The sequence below is a fragment of the Tachysurus fulvidraco genome, chromosome 15 (genome assembly GCF_022655615.1).
Source record: "Tachysurus fulvidraco isolate hzauxx_2018 chromosome 15, HZAU_PFXX_2.0, whole genome shotgun sequence".
In the NCBI taxonomy this organism is placed as follows: Eukaryota; Metazoa; Chordata; class Actinopteri; order Siluriformes; family Bagridae; genus Tachysurus; species Tachysurus fulvidraco.
Window position 1 is genome coordinate 18,629,959 of NC_062532.1, and position 27,334 is coordinate 18,657,292.

A 27,334-nucleotide genomic window follows, 5' to 3' on the forward strand; every position below is an offset into this window, starting at 1 on the left:
TTCCTCCTTTTGTCTGCAGACATACATCATAGGCTTATTGGCATCTCTTAAATATCCATGGTGTGTAAGTGTGTATGTGATTGTGCCCTGTGATGGGTTAACACTCTGTTCAGTATGTCCATCACCTTGTGCCCTGAGTCCCCTGGGATAGACTCCAGACTCCCTGTGACCCTGTGTAGGATAAGTGCTACAGAAAATGGCTGACAAATTTGAGTGGCTTTCAGCAGGGACAATTTCTTCCATTCTTGTGTCATTTTCTTAAAACATTCTCTATTCATTGAAACATTTTACACAGGCTTGCTTATTTATTTATTTATTTATTTGTTTGTTTGTTTGTTTGTTTGTTACATTTCCAAGTAGCAATACAAGGAACGAAAGATAATAAACATACAACCTATAAAGATTCTTTTGAAAAAACGACGTGACATTCATTCATAAAGTACTATACATACAGGATTTATTTTTTTGTTTGTTTTATTGTCTAGAAGTGTGTGAGTTCTGTTAAAGATGTTTGAAAGTTCTGTTATGTCCAGCCATTTTTTCCCCCATGATGTGAACATGTAGGGTAACGTTTACTCCAAGCTGCTGTTTTGTGTGTGTGTGTGTGTGTGTGTGTGTGTGTGTGTGTGTGTGTGTGTGTGTGTATGTATACAGTATGTGTATATGTGTGTATGTGTGTGTGTCTGTGTGTGTATGTGTATGTATGTGTGTGTGTGTGTGTGTGTGTGTGTGTGTGTGTGTGTGTGTGTGTGTGTGTGTTTGTGCGTATGTGCGTGTGTGTGTGTGTGTGTGCGTGTTTGTGTGTGTCTCTGTGTGTATGTATGTGTGCGTGTATGTGTGTGTGTGTGTGTGTATGTGTGTGTGTGTGTGTGTGTGTGTGTGTGTGTGTGTGTGTGTGTGTGTGTGTGTGTGTGTGTGTGTGCGTGAGCGTGTATAAGATTTGGGGATCATTATGAACAATCTGCGCGTAAAACAGTCCAAATAACCAGCATGAAGAATGACGCGCATCTCGGTGGATCTTTCCCCAAACTGCCCACAAGCGCACTAAATAAGTGACTACTTAGGGAAGTATTTCGGCACATTGTTTATTGTGACACTCATAGGGTGGTGTGCCGTTCGGGGCGTAGCCGCTGCGTCCTTCCTGCGCACTGAGGAGGGGCGAGAGGAAAAAGCACCTGTAGCGGATCTGCTTGGTCATCACTTGTTCGCTTTACAGGATCACTCGCTCACACAGCTTTCATCCTGAAGTCTGCTTGAGATTGTTGGACAAGTTATTTTTTCCTCTCTTCCTCTTCTTGCACAATGGTCCAAGTTGAGCGGCGCACCGCGGCTTTCCTGCGCCAACTTGTTCTGGCACTTTGCGTGGCATCAGGTAACGGGATTTTACTTATTCACTGGTACATAAAGTGGACATAAAGTGACACTCTGGCATAAGATTCTTAAGGACCATGGACAGACTTAGATGCTTAGATTGAACGAATTACAGTGCGCAAAAGAGAAGAGACTTTACAGAACATTTATCCGTCCTAGACTGAACTTTTGATTATTTCCATATGACTCTTCTGCAAGCGGAACATCTCTTAGGGAACATGATTCAGATTTCTCTTAGATACCAAATGACCTGTTATAGTATAGTATTAAGGAGTGAAGCATTTATAAAGAGTCATCAGGTTTGTGTTTATACTTTTGTTTATGGTGTGTGAGTAGTGACAGGATCACCTTTAAGACTCTGGTGCTCGGTGAAGTGCCTGGGTGTGTTTCAGCAGTCTGTTGATGAAACTCTTCTGTTTGATTTATCTGTTTGGTGCTGGGGGTAAAATCTATATCCTGTATGTCTTTCTATGAGAAAACCACAGTGTCACGAGGAGATACTGTCTGTGCTGTAATGAAGGACTCCAGTTTTATTTCCATTAAGTTTGAAGGTAGTGATGAACTTTGCTGTGGTCCTGAAGAAATCTCAAGAATGTCTTAGATATTTCTCTGGTGAAAATGGTTGTAAATCATTTTTAGTACATTTTCCCTTCCTCCTGTTCTTGTAGTAATTGTTAGTCTTAGTTAATTGTTAGAATTACTCGTGGCCTTGAAAAGACACTTTAATCCTTTCGGTCACTGCTTTATTTTCTCAACGCATACATCCATTATCACATATTCAGGCAGTTTTAATGTTGGTTAGTTTTTCTGCTCTAAAGCACCTGACTCAGTTCATCATGTGGTTCATGCGGAAAATCTTCAGCGTAGAAGGAATTATAGGTTTAAGAAAAGGATTTGGACTTGAGAGTGTTATGTAGTGTTTGGTAATAAAAATAATAATTAAATAAGAATTAATCCTGATCCTTATCAATGATACTGTATTGTTAATATAAAGGTCATTATTATATTACTGTTGCTAGATACATGTGATTAATGAAAATTGTGTGAACACAAATGAATCATGTGAAAAAATGACTCACATGTTAAAATATATGAACATAAATAAATCATGTGAAAACTAGAATTACAGGTAAATATAAATGAACATAAATGAATCATGGGACAAAATGACTCTTTAAAATATATGAACATAAATGAATCATGTGAAAAAAGAATCACATGTAAACATAAATAAACACGAATGAATCTTAAGTAAGAGTCACATGCAAACACAAATGAATCATGTGAAAAATAGAATTACAGGTGAATATAAATGAACATAAATGAATCATGGGACAAAATGACTCATGTTAAAATATATGAACATAAATGAATCATATGAAAAAAGAATCACATGTAAACAAATAAACATGAATTAATCTTAAATAAGAGTCGCATGCAAACATAAATGAATCATGTGAAAAAAAGAATCACATGTAAACATTTAATTAATCACACGATAAATGAATCACATGCAAACATGAACGAACATAAATGAATCATTTGAAAAAAGAATCACATAAAAACATGAATTAATCATGTGAAAAAAGAATCACATGCAAACATAATTGAACATAAATGAATCATGTGAAAAAAAGAGTCACATAAACAATGAACACAAAATAACCATGTAAATGAATTGTATAAATATAAAAAAAAATCTTTAAAAAAAACATTTTTATGTAAAATTTTCACATGAATTATGCGATTATTTCCATGTAAGTGTCATATGACTCTTCTGCAATGGTTTGGTGCACATTTTGATTTTATTTAGTGAAACATCTCTTAGGGAACATGATTCAGATTTCTCTCAGATACCAAATGACCTGTTATAGTTTAGTATTAAGAAATGAAGCATTTATAACAGGTTTGTGTTTATACTTTTGTTTATGGTGTGAGAGTAGTGACAGGATCACCTTCAAGACTCTGGAGTGCTCGGTGAAGTGCCTGGGTGTGTTTCAGCAGTCTGTTGATCAAACTCTTCTGTTAGTTTCATTTTCTCAGAAATTCACCAATTTAAACCATCGATGTACCTGTTTGGTGCTGGGGGTAAAGTCTATATATGTCTTTCTATGAAAAAACCCCACAGTGTCACGAGGAGATTAGTTTATCAGCATTTAATGAACTGGTCATTGTTATTTTATCTGGACGATTGGACCTTGATCTGTTGTGGCTAATTAGATTTTAATAAAGCAGTTGAGCCACAAAATGTAGATTTACATCTAAACATGTAGACAATGTACACTCATTGTAGATAACTAACGAGACTTAATTGTTTTGTCATGGGGTGTATTCTCTTTTTTATTTGCGTAGTTCCGTTTGTCCGATTTATCAGATTTGTAGAAATTAGTAATAAATAACAGACATGAAAGTGTGTTTCTGATGTACAGTACTGTATACAGTGTCATGATACCAACCGTTCTACATACATGACCACAATATTCAGGTTGTACCTGGACTAAGAGCTCAATAACACAATACACCTAAAGCCTGCACATCATTTGTCTATTTATTATCTTTTTACTCATTAAAATGTGCCAAAACTATTGTACAGCATGAAATAATGTAATATGTGCAGACATATTGGACAGAATGGAGTTTATACCTTTGGATTTATTTGTATTTTTTAAATATGGTTCCAGATGAATGTATTTTCAGTCTAAAAACTAAAAGATCCCAGAGAAACACCCCTATATGTAAAAGACTAAATTCTGTCCAGTTCAAATAGGGCTCATGTTACCTGGTATTTGACAAACAGTTCCTTCAGTAGATAAGACCTCCTTTGTTTATCAGGTGTAACACGTACTTCTTGTCTGTGTTTTTGTGTGTATATATACATAGAGCTGTCATTTGAGTTGACCGCTTCAGAGCCAGTTTTGACATTGAGACAGCTTCTTCCAGGAAATGTGAACTTTTCAGACAGGGCAGTGACCCAGTCAGGGCAGGATAAAGTGTCACATGTTGACCTTGCCTGCATCAGGGGGTGATTTTACCCCTAATAAAGTGGGTGTGAGGGGGTAGCTATGAGTGTAAAAGGGAAACGCAGTCATAAACTTGAAAGCTAGAATAAAAGAACAGCCTCGAGGCTCGAGTCTGCTTGTGTCTGGAAGCACACATATCTCCTGCTGAGCCATGGACTGAGGAGTGAGGGATGAGGGATGGGAGGAGAGACTCCAGGGGTGAAAAGAGAGTAACTGTGAGAGCGAGAAGGAAGACAAATTTTCTTTGAAGGAGGAATGAGGAAGTAACTGAATACTGGAAAGTCTAAAACATTTTTGTTAGACAACTTGCATTGTTTCTGAGGATGTGTGACTTATTGTAGGAGAGAGAATTATTACAAGGACTAGTGGATTAACTCACTCACTCACTCACTCGCTCACTCACTCACTCACTCACTCACTCACTCACTCACTCACTCACTCACTCACTCACTCACTCACTCACTCACTCACTCACACTCACTCACTCACTCACTCACTCACTCACTCACTCACTCACTCACTCACTCACTCACTCATTCACTCAGTCAGTCCCTCACTCACTCACTCACTCACTCACTCACTCACTCACTCACTCACTCACTCACTCACTCACTCACTCACTCACTCACTCAGGCAGTCACTCACTCACTCCCTCACTTGCTCACTCACTCATTCACTCACTCTGTTAGTCACTCGCTCACTCACTCACTCACTCACTCACTCACTCACTCACTCACTCACTCACTCACTCACTCACTCAGTCACTCACTCACTCAGGCAGTCACTCACTCCCTCACTCCCTCACTTGCTCACTCACTCATTCACTCACTCTGTTAGTCACTCACTCACTCACTCACTCACTCACTCACTCACTCACTCACTCACTCACTCACTCACTCACTCACTCACTCACTCGCTCACTTACTCGCTTGCTAGTGTTCATGCACTCTCTCAATCCATTTGCCTTTAATTTCATTTTAATTTCATATATTTCTTTGAATCTTTTATCATCCACAACAAAAACAATGTGCCAGAGAACTCTGATGAGCTGCCATCTAATCCATAGTGTATTCCCATACCCAGTGTTCTCATGAATCATTCACAAAGTCCAGGAAAAAACACTTACTGTTTATGAATGAATGAATGTTATCAGATAAACTAGTTTATTAACATAATCTATGCATATTATTAGCAGATTATTAACTGGCAGCTAACAATCATAGTATTATATTTTTCTGGGAATATTCTGGGATATAAACGCATGACTTGAAGAGAATACAGCAACTTTTCTGAAGCAAAAAAATTACATCCGGCTCTGAAATATCTGACAGGTCAAAAAATGTTGAGTCGTGCAAACTTTTTGTTTTACTCAAAACCATATGACTGAAATGTAACTGAAGGATAAAATGTCATAAGAGACCAACTTCATTGCATTAAATCAACAAAACATGGAAACTGTCTCAAATTCAAAGGAGATGATGGAGTGCACACTTGGGCCAGTGTGTGTGTGTGTGTGTGTGTGTGTGTGTGTGTGTGTGTGTGTGTGTGTTGCAGAGAGCTTTAGTGCTAAGAGGATTGTTGGTGTGTGTTGGAGTGCACAGTAATCTGAGGATAGAGGGTTAACACTAATCTCTGTGCTTGTACAGTAGGTTAATGACGCTTTGTTTCAGTCCGGTAAACGCCTTTTTCCGTCCACAGCCTTTTTTAGTTTGCTATCAAATAAATATTGATCGAAACTGGAGAATAATGAAGTCAGTGACAATGATGTATTTTGTTTGTTTAAACAGTTTCTATGTTCTCTCTGGGTGTTTATTAATAAGGCGTATTGCTGGTATATTTGTTTATCGCTTATTTCTTGTCCTCAATTCCCCACACCCCACCCCCTCCTCTCTCTTTCTCTCTTGTTCTGTTCGAGTCACTTCCTTTCTCGCTCCCCCTATTGTTCTATTGGATTACTGACAGTAAATCTGCCTGCTAATTGGTAGCCATGTGCTGGCCATGCTTTAATAGGATATGACAGTGTGTGTGTGTGTGTGTGTGTGTGTGTGTGTGTGTGTGTGTGTGTGTGTGTGTGTGTGCGCGCGCGCATGTGCATGTGTGCATATGTGTGCATGTGTGTGTGTGTGTAAGTGCTCTTCCTGGGGGCCATCTGTTAGAGGAAACATGAAGGAAACAGGAAGAAATATTACGATGAGGGATCTGAGACAGAAGGTGATATATTTATATATAAATACGGATGGATTAGACGTCGCAATCCTACACGATCCTTCTATAAAATCCTTTTATGTTAAAATCTTATACTCTTTTAAACATATCTCCAGAAACTGTAGGATTGAAGCACGTTGTGTCACTCATGAGTCACATAGAAGTGTTTGACTCAGCAGCAATGCATAGATCAGATCAATTAAAATCAAGAAACTTTGATAGTACACTAATAAAAATACAATACTCAGTTTTAACCTACAAAAAGGATAAACGGAATGACTGTCTTTATATTAAGGGAGTAACACACTGCCATTATCTGTATTCGTAGCTCTATTTGTTTAGCTTGTATTTGCACACATCCATATTTAAACTGGTAATGGCTGTCATCCAGACTGGAGATAGTCCAAGAAACGTTGAAAGGTAGACTGATAGAAATTTCAGTCTCACATGTACTATGATGTAGAACTACACTTCATTTCCAAAATAATGGAACTGATGCTGCTGTGAGTCAACATGCGAGTCAACAGTATAAGTATAACGATAAAGCAATTATTTAAGATGAACCAAACACACACACACAATTAAAGTAGAATATAATATTGTTGGAACGAATTGCAGTGATTATTTTATGTTATATCGAGTGTGTAGTTCAGGCAACTGGAGCAAACTACTACCAAAAAACATACCAAAAGCAAATCTCCAGCTCATATCATGTTGATGAACATTTTTAACACCACATCTGACTTGTTTTGGGACAAACATTGGCTCTGGGAAAGTGCAAGTACAGACAAAGTAACTGCAATATCCAGAAGTACAATATTGAAATGTTTCTGTTTTAAAATCTATTGTAAAGACCGGAAGGTGTTTATGGAGAAGAAAATGTCCATATATTAATCAGACAAGTCTCAAGTTGTCCTTGGTGGGTTTCAAATCTAAAACCCATGAAACCGCCATGACTGTGCCCCTGAGCAAGGCCCTTAACCTTCAACTGCTCGATTACTTATATACAATTACTGTTCAAATGTTTTTAGACGTTTGTCGCTCTGGATAAAAGCTGCCAAATGATGTAAATGGAGTGTAATGTGAACTGTAATGGGGATTCAACAGAGATCTGGCAACCATGTATACCATCAGATTCATACTTGTGTGCTTTAAGCTCTACATAAAAGTAAGAACTGTCAGGTCTCAGTCCTGATGCGCACCTCTAACCTCGGCCTGAAGCTTTCTGGCAAAAAGTAAAAACACAACACTCGGTTTGTCTTTGTCTGTATTCTCGTGGTTGCTTTCATTTTGTTTACTGGGGTCAAACTGCCTGGAGCTTAGGTTTAATAGTGTTGGACCTGGGCATCCTGGCTATAATCACCAAGGCATGTTGCAGACAGAGAAAACACCCCAGCGCCCAAAAGGTTTACACCCATGTCCACCCATGTACATCCACTTTAGGGTGTCCAGTACACAATGATGATATCATCAGGCACTAACAGGACCTGTTACATTAAATCATTGGCCTTCATTGCTGGTTGTCTCTAATCCATTATTTTTGGATATACATTATCTTATAACAATGAACTGGATATTATAAGGTTACTAACTTGCTCAACAAGAATGTGCGAATGCGTTGTCGCTATAGAAACTATATCGTATTAGAACAGGAGCAGTAAAATCTGTGTCATCTGTGATTTGTCTGACCAATCAAACGTAAGATCACATGAAGATCACGTTAATGGATGGGGAGAGGTGATAGATTTACATCCAGGCTTGTGGAGGCTGAGATGAGGTAGGCGTGATCCGGTCAGGAAAGGACGGAGCAGAGATAGCATCTCTGTGCAAGAGAGTCGGATTAAAAGCCAGGCCTGTCAGAGGAGGGAGTGAAAGCTGCTCGTGACCATCAGATACCTGCCCTGGCGTCAGACTCTGTCCTTTGATGTCGAGTGCAGAAAGCGATGCCCTCAGGGCTCCTCTTTTTTTCATACTCATAGATTGTTTCTCTCTTCATAACGTTCCTAGGGTCTCAAAGTTCAGGTTATATCCGGTATGAGAGTGACTTGGATTGTTTGTCTGCATTCCTCTCTAATACTCAGATACAGATGGCCAGATGGAGGAATGTAGAATGATGGCAGGAATGAGTGACGTCTTTCACACTCGCAGTACGTTCCTGAGACGATAAAACACACTTCTTTTTAGTTTTCTTAAAGCTTACGGATGAATCTCCAGAATAGAAATTACAATCGACTATAAAATAACTAGACGGCTTTGAAGCAGATTAGCATGTAGCATGTCTTAGCATTTTAGCATGAATATTTTGCCACCTGAAAAATCTGCAGGGTTTCTGCTTCAAGAGTACCGTAGCTACTTACAACGACAAAAAATATGATAAAGCTCTGTCAAAGAAACCAGTGACAGGGAGTTCATAAATATTACAGAAGGAACTGAAGAACCATCAACATCGTATCTCACCAATCGATCACTGATTCATTTCCTAAACTACATTCCCCATTATGATTTCTCCATTACGTTTCTAGATGATGGATTGGATCTGTGATATGGAGACAATCTAGGTCAGTGTTGATATGCTTTAGAGTGCAGTGTTGCTGTTTGCTAAAGTGGTGTGTCTGTGTACATTTCTATTGTAAAATATCGATCTGTTATGTCCAGCCATTTTTTTTTCCCATGATGTAAACATACAAAACAGGTCATATAGGGTAACATTTACTCCAAGCAGCTGGTGTGTGTGTGTGTGTGTGTGTGTGTGTGTGTGTGTGTGTGTGTGTGTGTGCACTAGTTGCGGTAGATGACAAATGATCTGCAAGGTCAGTCTGCAAGGTCCCAAGCCAACAAACACACACACACACACACACGCACACGCACACACACACACACACACACACACACACACACACACACACACACACACACTAATTCATTCATAAACATAAGTTTCGGTTCACGCACACATGTGGTGTTGTGTGACGAGAACAGAGAATGAGGGCTTGTGCCCACTATGGTTGTTTTCTCTCACGTGGCCAGCGTAAGACGGGCCGTTTCTACAGCAACGCTGTATCACTCAACATGATAGAACAGGCCACGTACAGTTTATCCATAATATAAGCAATAGAGAATAAGATCTATGAAACTTTCACAGAAGTGAGGTTTAAAGCTCTTCACCTGATTTTCCTGTTCATCAGTATCAATCATGTAAAAAAAAAAAAAAAAACACATTGAAACCCGCTGACTTTTCCTCTCACCTCTAAACTTCTTCTAACAGCCAAGATTGAAAAATATTAACTAATGCTTTCTGCATAGTTAATATATAAGTCTTAAGCATCTGCACTTTGTTACACAAGACGTGCTGTTTAGGAGAATAAGAAACAGTGCTTATTTTTAGACACATTACAGCACACTGAAATTCTTTTTTCAAATATCCCAGTTTTGGAGGTTGGGGTCAGAGCACAGGGTCAGCCTTGATACAGCACCCCTGGAGCAAGGAAGATTAAGGGCCTTGCAAACAGATTTCTGAACCAAGGTTATTCACTTCACCTGTATTTTTTCAGTGAACTTTTTTGCATCTGCAAGAACAGCTTCAAGATCTCCTATACCATTCTATACCACAGTGTCTCTGTAATCTACAGTGTTTACATAATCTGCTGCTGTATATATTTGTGGGTATTGTGTGCATTGTCTAAGGCATCTTCCAGCTAGTTTAAGATTTAATATCCCAGGTCACAGGTTAAAGATAACAAACATAATCAGACTGTTCTGTTTTTCCAGCCTTGTGTCCAGTTTAGTCATGTTCATGGCTGACAGGAGTGGAACCTGATGTGCTTTTGTAGCTTATCCTCGGCTCATCATAGCTGTAAATAGTGGTGGTTTGAGTTATCATATCCTTCGTCTAGGAGCAAACATTTTGTCCCCTTGTCCCTTGTTGGAGAGTCCATGGGGAATTTGTCATTGTTTGTAGCCTTTCTGTATGCTCGAACCAGGCGGGTCAGTATTATAGTAAAAAGGCTAATATACAAACTAGCTTCAATGAAGCAAATTGTTGTGGTAGCTCACACAAAAACTTGGGTTGTTGTAAACAGGCTAAAACACAGGCTAGTATTATAGTGAACAATAGTGTAGTAAACACGTCAACACACAAATTATCATTATAGAGGACTAGCTAAAACACATTTACATTTTCAGCTGCTTTTCTGCTCAACATAACTGTAAATAATGGAGGTTAAAGTCATCATAGCCTTTGTCTAGGTTCAAACCAGTTGCTCTGTCTCCAGGATGGAGGTCTGTCATGCTGATGGGTATGCCAAGGGGTGCCATTAGGTTAAAGTTAGAGGAAAGCGAGTCCAGGGGGCCAAGCACTTTGTCATAGTTTATGCATTACATTATTGACCAATTGGATATCTGCTTAAATGTTTGTGCGTACATGTGTTCCTAATTAAATGGATAATTTCTACTCGAGTGAAGATTTTGGATCTGGATTTCAGCTTTTTCAAATTAGATTTATTCAGATTAGTGATGAAAATTTGTAGTTACATTGCTTGTATTTAGAAGACACCCTTATACAGAGTGACTTACAATTAATACAACTGAGGATTAAGGGTTAATGCTTAGGGACCCAGCAGTGGCAGCTAGCTGGACCTGGTATTTGAACTCATGACCTTCTGATCAGAAGTCCAACGCCTGATCCACCAGGCTACCACATCCGAATTAAGTGTACTTGAAGGAACGTTCTGAGTCTGTCTTTCACGATCCAATCAAATCCTGAATATCCGGTTTTCTCAGTTTTTCTCAGAAATTATGACGCATTCTAGAGAAAAAAAACATTCTTATTATTTCCATTCTGTCCTGTAAAGTCAGCAGTTTTTTTACTGTGATTATCTAAAGATAGCTGTTTGAAACTCAAAACCCAAACAAATTCAGACCCTCCCTGTGGTGTTCCTACCGAAGCCCCGCCCACTAAAATAACCCAGTCTGAAAACGTTTCCTTTACAGGAATGAGAAGATGCTATATTACGCTTCTCGATTTATTAAACTAAAACCCTTCACCTAAGAGACATGACTTTCTGAATAGACAAGATTGACAAGATGATTAGAGATATAACTGATTGGTTAGAAGTTGATGGCCCACATCATCATTTCTTTTCTTAGGCCTAGTTAACCAGAGACCAGCGTTTCAACTTCCTGTGTTTTTTTTTATTTTTAATTTTTGTTTGGTTGTATACAGTAAAAGACAGAACTCAGAACTTTAAATGCATAAACGTTCCCCTTTAAAACTTTACACACATCAATAACAAACACTTTCAGTTCACCTTTTTTCCATATCAGATTTCTTGTTTTGGTTACCAGCACCACATTAGCAACACAGTGTTTGCTAGCTTTATACAAAGATATTTTCAAGGCTTATTCTGATGGTTACGCTGTGTGGAAACGAGAATGCACTCAGACACAAGTTTTATTTATAGATCTGAATCCACCATGTCATGCAAGCTAACTGTACAACTACATGCTAGCTAGCATTATAGAGAGTGTTATAGTGAATATGCTAAGATACAAACCAGCTCTATTTTGAACATATACACTTGTTTTATAGTAAACAGGTTAATGCACAAACTTGCTTTATTGAACAAACAAGTTATTATATTGTTGTATTTAAGCTGAAACGGTAGATTAGCATTATTCTAAGCATACTTACACAGATGGTAGCATTACAGAGAACAAGCTTATACATTAACTTGGGTTGTAGTAAACAGGCTAAAACATAAACTAGTAATATAGTGAACAAGCTAACACACAAACCTCGGTTGTAATAAACAGGTTAGATGCTCTTATCCAGAGTGACTTGCATTTTTATCTCATTTTATAGAACCAAGCAATTGAGGGTTAAGGGCCTTGCATAGGGGCCCAACAGCTTGGTCGACTTGAGAACCTTCCGACAGAAGTCGAACATCATAACAACTAGGCTACCACATCCCACACAAACATTGGTTGTGGTAACACATAAATGAGCGTTATATAAATGATAATTTCTAGCATAATTTTGAAAATAATTATTTAAAAGAATCTTACATGTAACAGTCTGGTAACAAACTAGCATTACTGTTAATTTACAGGCTAATACAAGCTAAAATTGTAATAAACATGTGTGGCAATCTTTCAAACAGATTACACTAACTTCTAGCTCTTTCCACACTTGGGTGTGGTTTTGGCTTTCAGTGTGTCTAAAGATGTCAGTGTTTATAGAGACAACTTAGAAGTCAGGGACAGTGACGTAGGTAACATATGAGCATGTACAGTAAGTGTGTAACGTGTGTCACGTGACTTTTATTAGCAAACACTCAAAGACACACCGTTAGCTGAGTCACTCCTCACAGTCCCAAAATATTGCTCTGTCAGTCTGACCAGGTTTAATGCGTCAGAGTCTTCATTTTTAATTAATCTTAATCCTTATTATGTAAACAGAAAACATTAAGTGTATATTTATGGTTGGAAGCAGGACTTTCACACAACAATTTACACTTTGGTTCCAGTGAAATTTTGTGGAATGTGAAAGTTCACTTTATCATTTGAGGACAATATGACTGTGTAAACACAGTATGTTGTAGGTATAAATAGCTGGAAGCTTAGGACAACAAGTCTGCACCTTGTATCATGGGAAGAGCTGTTTTCCATATTTTAACTAGATTTTTTAATTATTATATTTATAATTTATTTTTCCAGAAGTCAGTATAATTAAAGTATACAAAACATTATAAAACACAGATGTAGTAAACAGGATAACAGAAAATTTGCATTATAGTTAACACAGAAGCTAGCATATGGCTAAAACAAAAACGAGCATTATAGCAAATAGTCAAAAACTAGTCTTATAATAGTAAAGAGACTAATACTACGATTAGCATAAAGGCATAAACAAAATCTAGTATTATAGTAAACAGGTTAACTCAGAAGCAAGTGTAAGACTAAGACTAGACTAAGATTTTCTACGACTCTGTAGAAACTAGTATTAGAGTAAACAGACTAACACAGAAACTAGCCTACAGGCTAACACAAAAACTAGCGTTATAGTAACAGACTAACACAGAATGTAGCATACAGGCTAACACAAGGACTAGCAGTATAGTAACAGAACAAATAATATAGTGTACAGGCTTTTTGTGTACATCACAGAAACTAGCTCAAAGGGTAAAACAAAATCTAGTATTGTAGCAACAGACTAAAACAGAAACTAGCATACAGGCTAACACAAAGACTAGCATGAGAGCAACAGACTAACACAAAAGCTAGTATTCTTATACACTGATAATAACTTGTACTTTAGGTGGACATGGTGTTTAAAAAGAACGATATGGCTTCTACTCTCATGAGCTTCTAAAATAGCACTTGATGCAGCAAGTCATATTTTTGTCCTTTTTTTAAATTATTATTTCATAAGTCTGGAGAAAACTATTTATAGAAAAAAACTATACTTGTAGATACAAAACTACTGACGTATAGAAAGTGCCCATGTGTCCATGTTTATAATTTATTAATGTCTCTAATTACAGTAAGTCTCCTCCATAACGTGGGTGAAATACAAGTTCTTACTTAATATGACACCTTGTTTGAGTTAATACATTGCTCAAGAATTATGAGCTTTTGTTTTTGCCTGGTGTGTGTCTGAGTAGCACTATCCCTAGCTTTTACATTAAAATTAAAATAGTTAATTATTTAAAATAGAGTTAATCTAATCTAAGAGTACATCTGCTGAATGTGGGATTAAGCGTTTCTCTGTGCATGAACCCACATGCTCACTGGAATAGAACTGTCCGTATTTAGGTGATCATTAACTCCTGAGTATAAAAACCTATATTTTGTTGTGGGTGTTTCTTTGGTCAGTGAGCAGTGAGTTTGCTATATAAAACGAGTGCTGAAAAGGCGGCTGTGTTTCCCAGCTCATTTTCTTTTACTTTTTAATCTGTCACTGCATTATGGTTACTAGGCAATAATCCATGACACTATATCAGTGTCTGTTCCTGGAAAATAATCAAATTAACCAGAGCACCCAAGATCTGACGCCTGTCTGATGGAGAGAGAGAGAGAGAGAGAGAGAGAGAGAGAGAGAGAGAGAGAGAGTCAATAAAAAAAGAACATTTTGTTTTACCAGGCTTACAGTACCAGCTGAGAGCAAATTCTTAGAACAATGCTGGCATGCTATTGCTATGTCTTAGCTAATTGGGCCTGAAGGTAAGGTGTACGATTATACACACACACACACACACACACACACACACACACACACACACACACACACACACACACACACACACACACACACACACACACACACAATACCAGCATAACAACAACCTCGCAGTCCGTCTCACTTCTTGCCCCCTGCTGATGAAAAACAGAAAAACAGCAATAGTGACGGCGTTTCCTCACAAAAGGGACACTTCACAAAAAAAAAAATAAAAAATCACATACTTTTTGTACCTGAATGTTGTCTTCACTTTTGTCCAAAATATAGAAATTTACCAAAATAACTGGACTCTTTCTGAATGAAACACACAGATAGTGATTATAATATGAAGCATCCATAGTGTTTACAGTATCAGCACCGAACATAGCACTATACTATGCACGTGTGTGTGTGTATTAAACGGTGATTTCTTCAGAGCCAGTGCAGTTTTCCTTGTCATCTACTAACAGGGACCTTGTGACCATGACTGTGGAGTTTCATGTGGAGTTTATTAAAGGACCCAAAAAGCATTCAAGGTGAAATCTGGAATGGAGCCATTACCTGAAGTGGCTTGTAGTATGACACTATTGAATCAATTCTTAATATGAGTATAAGTCTTTGTTGGATAAGGTGTGTTAGATCTTTGCAGGATCTCCGATGTGAAGCTCTTTGCTTTGTCAGAACTGTCTGTTTTACCTTTTGCCTACTCACTGTGATATTTGTGTTTACAGCTATCATGGGCACAGAAGTAAACTCCAACACCGATACTACAGAAACAACAACCATCTCAACCACGACTACTGTAGCTACAACACCTGTCAGTGATACGACAACTCAGATTGGCTCACTAAATACGACAGTAATGCCAAACACTATTACAACACACTTTACAACACCAGATAATAGTGCTGCTACTACACCCAACATCACTACGCCCATATCAACCACCACCACTGAAGCATCAATCATCAGCACTACGTTATCAGATGTCGACACTACAACCAAAAACATCAACAGTATGACCTCAGGCTCTACTGCTACAACCTCTAACATCAACACTACACCCACATCCACACCTGACAGTACCAACACACCAATCATCACTGCTACAACCTCAAACATCACCACTACACCTGCACCTGACACTGACAGTACCAACACACCAATCATCACTGCTACAACCTCAAACATCACCACTACACCTGCACCTGACACTGACAGTACCTATACATCAATCATCACTGCTACAACCTCAAACATCACCACTACACCTGCACCTGACGCTGACAGTACCTATACATCAACCATCACTGCTACAACCTCAAACATCACCACTACACCTGCACCTGACACTGACAGTACCTATACATCAACCATCACTGCTACAACCTCAAACATCACCACTACACCCACAGCCACATCCGATAGTACTTACACACCAAACAACACTGCTACAACCTCTAACATCACCACTACATCCACACACACACTTGACAGTACCTACACACCAATCATCACTCCTACAACCTCAAACATCACTGCTACACCCACACCAGACATCACTGCTACACCCACAATAAACATCACTGCTACACCCACACCAAACATCACTGCTACAACCTCAAACATCAGTGCTACACCCACACCAGACATCACTGCTACACTTACACCAAACATCACTGCTACAACCTCAAACATCACTTCTACACCCTCACCAGATATCACTGCCACAACCTCAAATATCACTGCTACACCTACACCAAACATCACTGCTACAACCTCAAACATCACTTCTACACCCTCACCAGACATCACTGCTATAACCTCAAACATCACTGCTACACCCTCACCAGACATCACTGCTACAACCTCAAATATCACTGCTACACCTACACCAAACATCACTGCTACAACCTCAAACATCACTGCTACATCCACACCAGACATCACTGCTACAACCTCAAACATCACTACTACACCCACACCAAACATCACTGCTACAACCTCAAACATCACTGCTACACCTACACCAAACATTACTGCCACAACCTCAAACATCACTGCTACACCTACACCAAACATTACTGCTACAACCTCAAACGTCACTGCTACACCTTCACCAGACATCACTGCTACAACCCCAAACATAACTGCTACACCCACACAAAACCTCACTGCTACACCAACACCAAACATCACTGCTACAACCTCAAACTTCACTGATACACCCACACCAAACACCACTGCTACAACCTCAAACATCACTTCTACAACCTCACCAGACATAACTGCTACAACCTCAAACATCACTGCTACACCTACACCAAACATTACTGCTACAACCTCAAACATCACTGCTACACCAACACCAAACATCACTGCTACAACCTCAAACATTACTGCTACACCCTCACCAGACATCACTGCTACAACCTCAAACATTACTGCTACAACCTCAAACAACACTGCTACACCAACACCAAACATCACTGCTACAACCTCAAACATCACTGCTACACCCATACCAGCCATCACTACTACAACCTCAAACATCACTGCTACACCCACACCAAACATAACTGCTACACCCACACCAAACATCACTGCTACACCAACACCAAACATCAATGCTACAACCTCAAACATCACTGCTACACCCACACCAAACATCACTGCTACAGAAACACCAAACATCAATGCTACAACCTCAAACATCACTGCTACACCCACACCAAACATCACTGCTACACCAACACCAAACATCAATGCTACAACCTCAAACATCACTGCTACACCCACACCAAACATCACTGCTACAGAAACACCAAACATCAATGCTACAACCTCAAACATCACTGCTACACCCACACCAAACATCACTGCTACACCCACACCAAACATCACTGCTACACCAACACCAAACATCAATGCTACAACCTCAAACATCACTGCTACACCCACACCAAACATCACTGCTACAGAAACACCAAACATCAATGCTACAACCTCAAACATCACTGCTACACCCACACCAAACATCACTGCTACACCAACACCAAACATCAATGCTACAACCTCAAACATCACTGCTACACCCACACCAAACATCACTGCTACAGAAACACCAAACATCAATGCTACAACCTCAAACATCACTGCTACACCCACACCAAACATCACTGCTACACCCACACCAAACATCACTGCTACACCAACACCAAACATCAATGCTACAACCTCAAACATCACTGCTACACCCACACCAAACATCACTGCTACAGAAACACCAAACATCAATGCTACAACCTCAAACATCACTGCTACACCCACACCAAACATCACTGCTACACCCACACCAAACATCACTGCTACACCAACACCAAACATCAATGCTACAACCTCAAACATCACTTCCACACCCTCACCAGGCATCACTACTACAACCTCAAACATCACTGCTACTCCTACACCAAACATTACTCCTCCAACCTCAAACATCACTGCTACACCTACACCAAACTTCACTCCTACAACCTCAAACATCACTGCTACACCCTCAAACATCACTGCCACACCCTCACCAGGCATCACTACTACAACCTCAAACATCACTGCTACACCTACACCAAACATTACTCCTACAACCTCAAACATCACTGCTACAACTAAACCAAACATCACTCCTACAACCTCAAACATCACTGCTACACCTACACCAAACATTACTCCTACAACCTCAAACATCACTGCTACACCTACACCAAACATTACTCCTACAACCTCAAACATCACTGCTACAACTAAACCAAACATCACTCCTACAACCTCAAACATCACTGCTACAACTACACCAAACATCACTCCTACAACCTCAAACATCACTGCTACACCCTCAAACATCACTGCTACACCCTCAGCAAACATCACTACTACAACCTCAAACATCACTGCTACACCCACACCAACCATCACTGCTACACCCTCAAACATCACTGCTACACCCACACCAACCATCACTGCTACACCCTCAAACATCACTGCTACACCCACACCAAACATCACAACTGGGCCTCCGGTTCCACCTATTCCAACTACCACACCAGGTGTGTAAACTTTCTTTTCTGCCTTAATACATAAAAATATGTTAATTTTTTGTTTTGTTTTGTTTTGATTTCTTACCCTCTGTCTTTGTGTAATGTAGCTACCTGTCCAGCCGTACCCTGTCCACCTCTCACCATGTGTGTGAACTCCATCTGTGAGTGCCTGCCTGGAATGTTCTTGTCACAAGGCCAGTGTCTTGAAGGTACTGTAAGCATCACAGAAACACGCTTGGAAATGAATATCATTAATACTCTACAACTCGACTTCTTATTCTTTTCCTTTAGGAAAAGTATTTCCAGGAGCGCTGCGCTTAACAAAACAAACTTTTACATCTAATATGAGTGATCCTAACTCTAAGGAATTTCAAGAGATGGCCAATATGATCATTAATTTGGTGAGGAACCGAGGAATTCCACACATCAACCTTTATTCTACATGTCTAATTAGTTTGTCTGTGAAACGTCATGGGCTTTATAAACAGTTATAAGCTGCATGATAGAAGACTTAGGATATTCTCTGGTTGAAATATGTTTCTTGAATGCTACTCTCTCTCTCTCTCTCTCTCTCTCTCTCTCTCTCTCTCTCTCTCTCTCTCTCTCTCTTTCCTTTTTTATTTGACTTTTCCAGCTAGAGAAGAGCTTAAGTAATTCAAATGGCTACGTAAAATCTATAGTTCTGAAACTAACGTAAGTGTTCTCCCACTTCTCTCCACACTCTCACCATCTTCTCTAATATGAATTATAACACTTTAACCAAACTTCATGGTGCTAACAAGTTGTATGTGTGTGTTTGCAGTAACGGCAGTGTGGTGGCTACAGTGAACAATGTGTTTCAGTTGAGCTCTAACGCTACAGTACAGTCTGTAATACAGTCTGTAACGAATACCCTTAAGGATATCCCCGATGCTGAATATAAAAGTAAGTTCAGCTCTGGCACTGTGGACGTAAATAATAAAAAGCTTTTCTTTTCAATTTAGCATAACTGTAAATCCAGTTTTTTAGTAAATCAAATATAATTGATATAAGTGTATATGTTTGCTACACAGACTAAGTGTATGTTCCACCCCATGAAAACACAATACATCGAGCTATTATTAGAAACTGATGAAGATAGTTCCAATGTTCAGAAATGTATTCTTAGTTAATTCAGTTTTCAATATATTATTAAATATAATTACATTAAATATATTTCTGGAAAAAAACTATCTACGACATGCTGACTTAAATCCAAATACACTATATGGCCAAAGGTATGTGTTATCATTAGCGAGGGCACGGTGGCTTAGTGGTTAGCACGTTTGCCTCACACCTCCAGGGTTGGGGGTTCGATTCCCACCTCCACCTTGTGTGTGTGGAGTTTGCATGTTCTCCCCGTGCCTCGGGGGTTTCCTCCGGGTACTCCGGTTTCCTCCCACAGGCCAAAGACATGCATGGTAGGTTGATTGGCATCTCTGGAAAATTGTCCATAGTGTGTGAGTGTGTGAGAGTGTGTGTGTGTGCCCTGCGACGGGTTGGCACTCCGTCCAGGGTGTATCCTGCCTCGATGCCCGATGACGCCTGAGATAGGCACAGGCTCCCCGTGACCCGAGAAGTTCAGATAAGCGGTAGAAAATGAATGAATGAATGAATGTTATCATTAGCTCCACTCATCTTTTCTGGTAAGGCTTTCCAATTGATTCTGAAACATGGTTTTGGTGATTTGGGCTCATTAAGACACAGTGTTCCGGTTTATCCAAAAAGTGTTCAGTTGGGTTGAGTCAAAATCAGGGCTCTGTGCAGAACACTCGAGTTCCTCTACTCCATCCTTAACACACCATGTCATCACGGAGCTTTGTGAAGGACACTCGAGTTCTTCCATTCCAACATTGATCTTGTGCTTTGTGACACTGGAACAGTGTTTGAGTGTCTTAGTTCCAGTGAAGAGAAATCTTTTGAATCATTTTTTTAGTTTTGTGCTTCCAACTTTGATCAGTTTTTGGAGGAACCACAAGTGGCTGTGACGGTCCACGTACCTTTGGCTATATAGTGTAGAAGCAAACAATTAGAGCATTAAACAGATATAGACTCGGGTAGAAGATGTGGAGCAAAGAGTAAAGGTGGAAGTGTATGATATTTGTTACTTATCAAACTACTGTATTTATGCCAATCGGTGTGAATGTGTGATGATTTTAAAGGAATTTTGCCATAAGTCTACTTTACAAACAGCTGATAGATAGGTCTCTTTATTGAAACACTGCATTACACTGAAAAGGGGTTTTTTAGACACTCTTCTTTCCTTGTGTCTGTTTGTGTGTAGCTACGGATCTCTGTGATCAGAATCCATGTGACACCAGCACCACAACGTGTAGTAATAAGCCGGATGGCACTACTACATGCAAATGCAACCCGGGCTACATATCGAATGCCTTTTCTACAAAAAGTTGTACAGGTGAGTGTGTGTGTGTGTGTGTGTGTGTGTGTGTGTGTGTGTGTGTGTGTGTTTGAATGAATGCAAACAAAAGGCATCCAAATGGCTTTACATTAACCCTGAAATGTCTCAAGAGCCATGATTTGATCACGTATTTTCTGTATTTCCTCTTGAATAAGATACATGTCAATGTCAATAGGCAATGAACCAGTTTATTAAGTACATCTATACAACAGCTCAGTCATGTGATTATCATGTGATCGTGTACATCCCAGGACCACTTAAAGTGTAAAATAGATGACATGGAGCTCCTTAGTTTCAGATATATTAAATGATCCCACAAAAATTCGGCTTTTCAGTATTAAACAAACAAACAACAAGATTTAGATTCAGATTAGATATTTTTCCACCACATACTCAAATTCCAAACAAGTTTGTGCTTTGACGTGAGACATTCTGCAGCTTCCTTAGGCCTATCTATTTTAACATTCACACATACTTTGTGTTTTTTTTCCCCAGCCTGTCCCAGTGGCCAGAGAGCAGATGATGGCCAAACATGTGTGCCGTGAGTAACCTGGTCCTAAACAAACCTACCAAATAAAACAACTGGCCTTGTAATAGTGGCCTCATGTGGTTGTAACTACTGCCCTCTAGTGTTGTAGTGATACATCAGCCTGATAAAGGAAATGGATGAGTTAATAATGTCTTTAAATTATCATTTCTTTTTTTCAGGTGTGCGTTTGGTTATTCTGGCTTCAACTGTAATGACTGTAAGTTCTTTTCTTCAGGATATAAAATACTTTTTGTAGTTTCAATCTGCAAACTTTTGGAACTTAAATACATTCCTGAATTTGAACCCAAGAATTCAGCCTGACTTTATGTATGAGCTTGCACAGTATATATGTTCTTTTTTTTTATAAACACTTCGCTGCTGTGTTTCTCTGTGATAGCGGCGTTGTTGGCGTTGGTGGTGGTTGCCGTCGTTTTAGGAGGCATTTTGCTCATCTTGGTTTTTGCCCTCATCACCTTCTGTGTGCTCCAACGGTGTGTACAAATCTATCAATATCTTTGTACTGGTATTGAGAATTTTACAGTTCAGGCATTGCTATAATTTTATGTAAAATTCTATAGTTCTGTCAAACTTCAATATCATGTTATATAAAATTCTATAGTTTTGTCAGATTTTTATTTTGTTTAATATATATTATATATTAATGAATATATCATATATATATAACTCTATAGTTCTACCAGTCTATTTTATAATTTTGTTTTTAAATTCTATAGTTCTGTCAGTCTTTTTTTTTTATATATAGAATTCTGTAGTTCCATATCAGACTTTTATATCAATTTATATAGAATTCTATAGTTCAGATTTGTCTGTAATTTTAGAATTATATGGTATTTATTTTATTAGACTTTCTTCTTGGGTATATTGAACTAAAGTGATGATACATTTTCATCAAATGTTGCTTTAACCATTTTAATGTAATGAATTAAGTAATTAATTGTGAATTTAATCCAAAATAATGTGCTAGCTATTTTTTTCGTATAGTTTTGTCACTCCCTATACTGTAGCTGTGTTCTGTAAAAAGGTTGATATCAGATGAATTAAGTGCTGTCTGTGTATTGGCTTGTTTTATTAAATCAATTGTTCCATTCCTTACATAGATTTTTAAGCTGAGTCTCAATTCATCATACATTCCCTGGGGAACAAAATCTAACACAAACCATTCTTGCATGCAAAGCTAAGAATTTCAGTCAGGATTTGAGAAAATTTATCTTTCGGATGCTTTTCTCCACAGCTGAGGGTTAAGGGCCTTGCTTAAGGGGACCAGAAATAGAAGCTTGGTGGCCCTGGGATTAAAACTCATGACCTTCCAATCAGTAGTCCAACTGAGCTACAGTACCACATCCCTTATACATGTTCCTTCTGTGTGTGTCCACAGGGGAAAGCACACCTCCATCCACAACAGTCCTTACTCTTCAGATAACATCCAGATGTGGCCGTCCCACAACATCTCTCCCATCCCTCGCGCGTCTCTCGGCAACAATGCTAACACGGACACCTATGGTACAGAGATGCCCATGCCAGATAATTTAAAACCCAGCAATGGGTTGGTAAGTTCCCAGCAGTCTTTGTCTACAAATTCACACCGAGTCGTTTTCTAGACACCAGGTGCCTCAATGAAGTCATCATTTATTTCTAAACTGACCAAACAGCACTTTCTATAATGCATCCAATACTGTGAGTATGGCAATAACTGGCATGAACACTTGCTTGTATTTCACCTGCCTGATGATGATAATGAAAAAAATTACAAGCGCACTGCTGCCACCACTAATGCACGTGATGATGAGCTCTATCACAACGCTCTATCATCTGCCTGTCTATTAGTAGAAAAAAACCTCTTATACCCAGTGAGACATTTTTAAAGGTTTCATTGAGGACAGCTAGTCATACAGTTCCGATCTGGAAAGAAATCCGAAGCAGCTTCACTTTCTCATTCTGTGTATTTATTTTAATACTCTACTTAAGATGCTTAGCAAAAAATCTGATGTGGATGCTGAAATCTGGGAAAAATTAAAAAGTACACTGGTGAAATCGATATATTAGATATTTCCGATCACTTTGTTTACTTTCTGATTAGCTTCATATAAACCACCACTGTGGTGGACGAAATAAAACGAAACGAAACGAAACAAAGCATTAAGGCATTCTCAGCATTTGTTTATTTATTCAACACAAATTAGCATAATTTTTAGAACAAATCACAGACATCCACAGACGTCTCTCCTCAGTCCGTGCTCACTGGGTTATAACAGACTTGATAGAGGACATGCTTCTGAATGTTCGATGTATGTTGCTCTGCGACTCTAATCACACATTATCTCCTTTTTAAACGTCCGTCTCACTTGTGTGTGTGTTTGTATGTGTGTGTGTGTGTGTTGCTGACACGCATGTGATGCCTGTCTCACATTGCCTTGCATGTTTCTTGATCCCTCCGTTATGATGCTTTAGAAGCTAAGAGGAAAGGTAAGACACGATGGCCTTATCTGCATGTCTTCTCTCTTATCCGGGCCAATCGAAGAGGTCTAGGTTTGCATGTGTGGCTGCTGATTGGTGGCTGGTGGACTCTTGGTTTTGTAATCAAATTCATTCCCGTCTCTCTTCATGAAGCAACATGAAGAATAGAGCAAAACAGGATTTTCGGAAATGAAGGGTATTGCTACGTTCAAATGAGGTCGTGTTTGTTGTGTTTATAAGACGAATAAATCAAAAAATCAATATCAGCTTGGAGTTTTTTGACAGCTCTGACTCCTTTAGTGCCAATATTAACATTTTCCCCATTTTCCCACCAACTAGCTATCTCCTTTCTATCACATATTGCGTCATATCGCAGTATAACACACAGTTAGAGGCAATCGCAGTCTGCCCTCTTCCACATACATGAGCTCACAGTTGCCTTTGTTCTCAAATATTTTTTTACAACATATGAGGTAAATATAAATATTCTCAAGTCAACTGAAGTCAAAAAGCATTTTTTTGTCATTTCAACCATAAATTTCTGAGTAGTTTGGTCCCATTTCTACATTCAGCCTGTCTGCCTTTAGACTTAGCACAAAAGCTTGTATGCTAGGTAGCTCTGTTGTTAGCTTGTTGTAGTAACGGCTATAGAAGCGCAGCAGATGTAACTTTTCATTTAAATCGACAGCTTTAGAGGTTAAAATATAATGACAGCTCTGACTCAACTTACGATGCAATGTTCACTTTATACAGTATGAAAATTCACTTAAAGGTGCCCTTCCACACAAAACTGTTTGTACTTGTTTTTTTTGAGCATTTATTTGTATTTGTGTTAGGTCCATATGTGTCTGTGTTGTGTCGGGAATATAAAAATGAACTGCTACCTCCCCTGTCAGCTCCAGCCACTGAAAAGAAATAAGAGGAGAAATTGGGTCGGTTAGAAAAGCTGCTCAGAGTGACGTAGAAATGATCGAGCTCATTAATATTCATGAGCTCTCCCTCTTGAGACCGCGCCCACAGAATTCGTGTAGCTCAGTGAGTTTCCTATACAGCAAGGATGGCTGAACGTCGATATACCTGAAGAAGCCATTCTGCCGCAATTCCAGGTGATTTGTAAACAAAGTTCCTCTAGCCTACTGTAGGTTACTTATCACGCTGGGTGAATGAATAGTCACGCTCTCATATCCTAGCGGTTAGCCAATCGGAGCCAAGCAGCATAGCTCATTGCATATTAATGAGAACTGGTGCAAATCGAGCCGAGTCTTCCTGCGGGCTTTCTATACCACACTAGAATGGCTTGAAACAAGGTAACCAACGCATTTTTTCAACAAAAAAATGTTAGAGTCCATGGTAAACATCAGACATTACCACAAAAGTAATGAAATACGTGTGGCAGGGCATCTTTAATGGTTCTATTTTAGTTGTTCAAAGCCATTTCCTAGTCATTTACCAAGACATCTGTGGTACATTTTATATTTCAAATGGTTTTGTTTCAAATGTTACGCTTCTTTTACTTCTTTCTAGCTATGTTGTTAGCAGACACCTGACTAGCTCTCGAAATCACAGCGAAAAAGTCTTTTCGTTAGAATTTACCCTTACGCTTGAGAGAAATGTTGATATTTCATACAGATTTCTCTCCTTTTTGCTGTCCTTTTGCCTTTACTTCGTCTGTAAAAAGGACATTATAGTGATATTGCTAGCTAAAGAATTAGCTGTATTCTTTCACAAAGTGCGTACTATTTTGAAAGTGATCACACAAATTTACGACTTCCATTTGAACGTACTACATATATATATGTAGTATATATACTGTACATATCATCTGCTTTGCATGCCTTTTCCATAATTACTAATAACCAGCCTTTTTTTATTGGTGTCATTCCATAAATTTAGTAATCCTCCTGCATGATGGGTGATATAAGGGAAAAAAGACAGAGACGTTTCGTGTCAAGGTTGACGCTGATCTGTGTTTGTCTAACATTCCCTGCTGCCTCTGTTTCAGGTGGGCTCCTATGATCTCATGCCGTTAGAAGACAACTTAAAAACGTTTAAAGGCAAAATCCCTTCACGTTATTCCTACTTGGTCGAGGGTCATGAAAACCCTTACTTCAATACAGAAGACGAGGAAACGACATCATCCTGATTGGAGAAAAGACAAGACGAGACGAGATGAGCCGAGACGAGGGGACACTGTTTGATAAGTAGGACACTCGGAGATGACAAAGTTTCGTCGTTTTTTTTTTTTTAAAGCAAATACAAATGACTCTTTCATACACATTGGTCCATTTTGTTCTATCGAGGAAAATTCTTTTCAAGAAATTTTCTTAAATGTATTTTGGTTCCTCCTTCCAATCTGTAATATTGTTAAAATGTCTTTTTACAGATGTCTTTGTGCCCTTTATCATATCGCCAACGTTTGATAAAAAAAAAAATTGTCACCTTTACATTATGTTAATTATAGGACCATGTCTTAAGATTCCAGTAAACACGATACTGTATGTAGATGCCTGTTTATCTTGCTGTTGGAGTTGGTCCACACTTGGTTGGGCACAAATAACCTTAAACATCATTGTGTGATTGAGTTTATTTATTTCACTATTTTTATTGCGTTTTTGCGGTTGTGTCACTTGTAAACAAGAGACTTTAGAACAAAAACAATATTTTAAGCAATTTTTTCACATCATCATCGTCATCTACTTCAGAATCAGTGTTATACTGTGACTGTTTTCATTGTAGTTTATTTTGTCTCACTTTTGCACTTGTCTCACTTTTTTTTTGCACACTTTTTAGGACGCTATAATAAGGGCTTCACAATATGGAGCGAATATTACATCACAACATTTACTTATTAAAATACACATTTAAAGTTGGGATAAAGATTATTTAATGAAATATTGTGTTGCCTGGGTTATAAGTGAATATTTAAAAGGGCTAGAGCTCTTTGTTTGAGGGCTTGTGATTCATTTTTTTTCAAAGGGACTCTCTCTG

The 27,334-nt window shown here is 38.8% G+C and overlaps 1 protein-coding gene across 2 annotated transcripts; it reads left to right on the forward strand.

Moving 5' to 3' along the window:
• Positions 1 to 1,149: 1,149 nt before the first annotated feature.
• Positions 1,150 to 26,615, forward strand: si:ch211-198m17.1 (mucin-2). Of its 2 annotated transcripts, XM_027161130.2 has the most exons (13): positions 1,150 to 1,372; positions 15,543 to 18,914; positions 19,013 to 19,114; positions 19,197 to 19,306; positions 19,540 to 19,598; positions 19,708 to 19,829; positions 21,208 to 21,339; positions 21,838 to 21,883; positions 22,051 to 22,088; positions 22,269 to 22,362; positions 23,268 to 23,439; positions 24,341 to 24,355; positions 26,349 to 26,615. In XM_027161130.2, exons 1-13 carry the CDS (start codon positions 1,303 to 1,305, stop codon positions 26,487 to 26,489), a joined length of 4,473 nt encoding a protein of 1,490 aa, XP_027016931.2. In that variant the 5' UTR covers positions 1,150 to 1,302; the 3' UTR covers positions 26,490 to 26,615. The 2 variants fall into 2 exon arrangements, with proteins under 2 accessions (XP_027016931.2, XP_047656998.1); XM_047801042.1 differs by lacking the exon at positions 24,341 to 24,355 and having other exon boundaries at positions 1,151 to 1,372.
• The last annotated feature ends 719 nt before the right edge of the window (positions 26,616 to 27,334 follow it).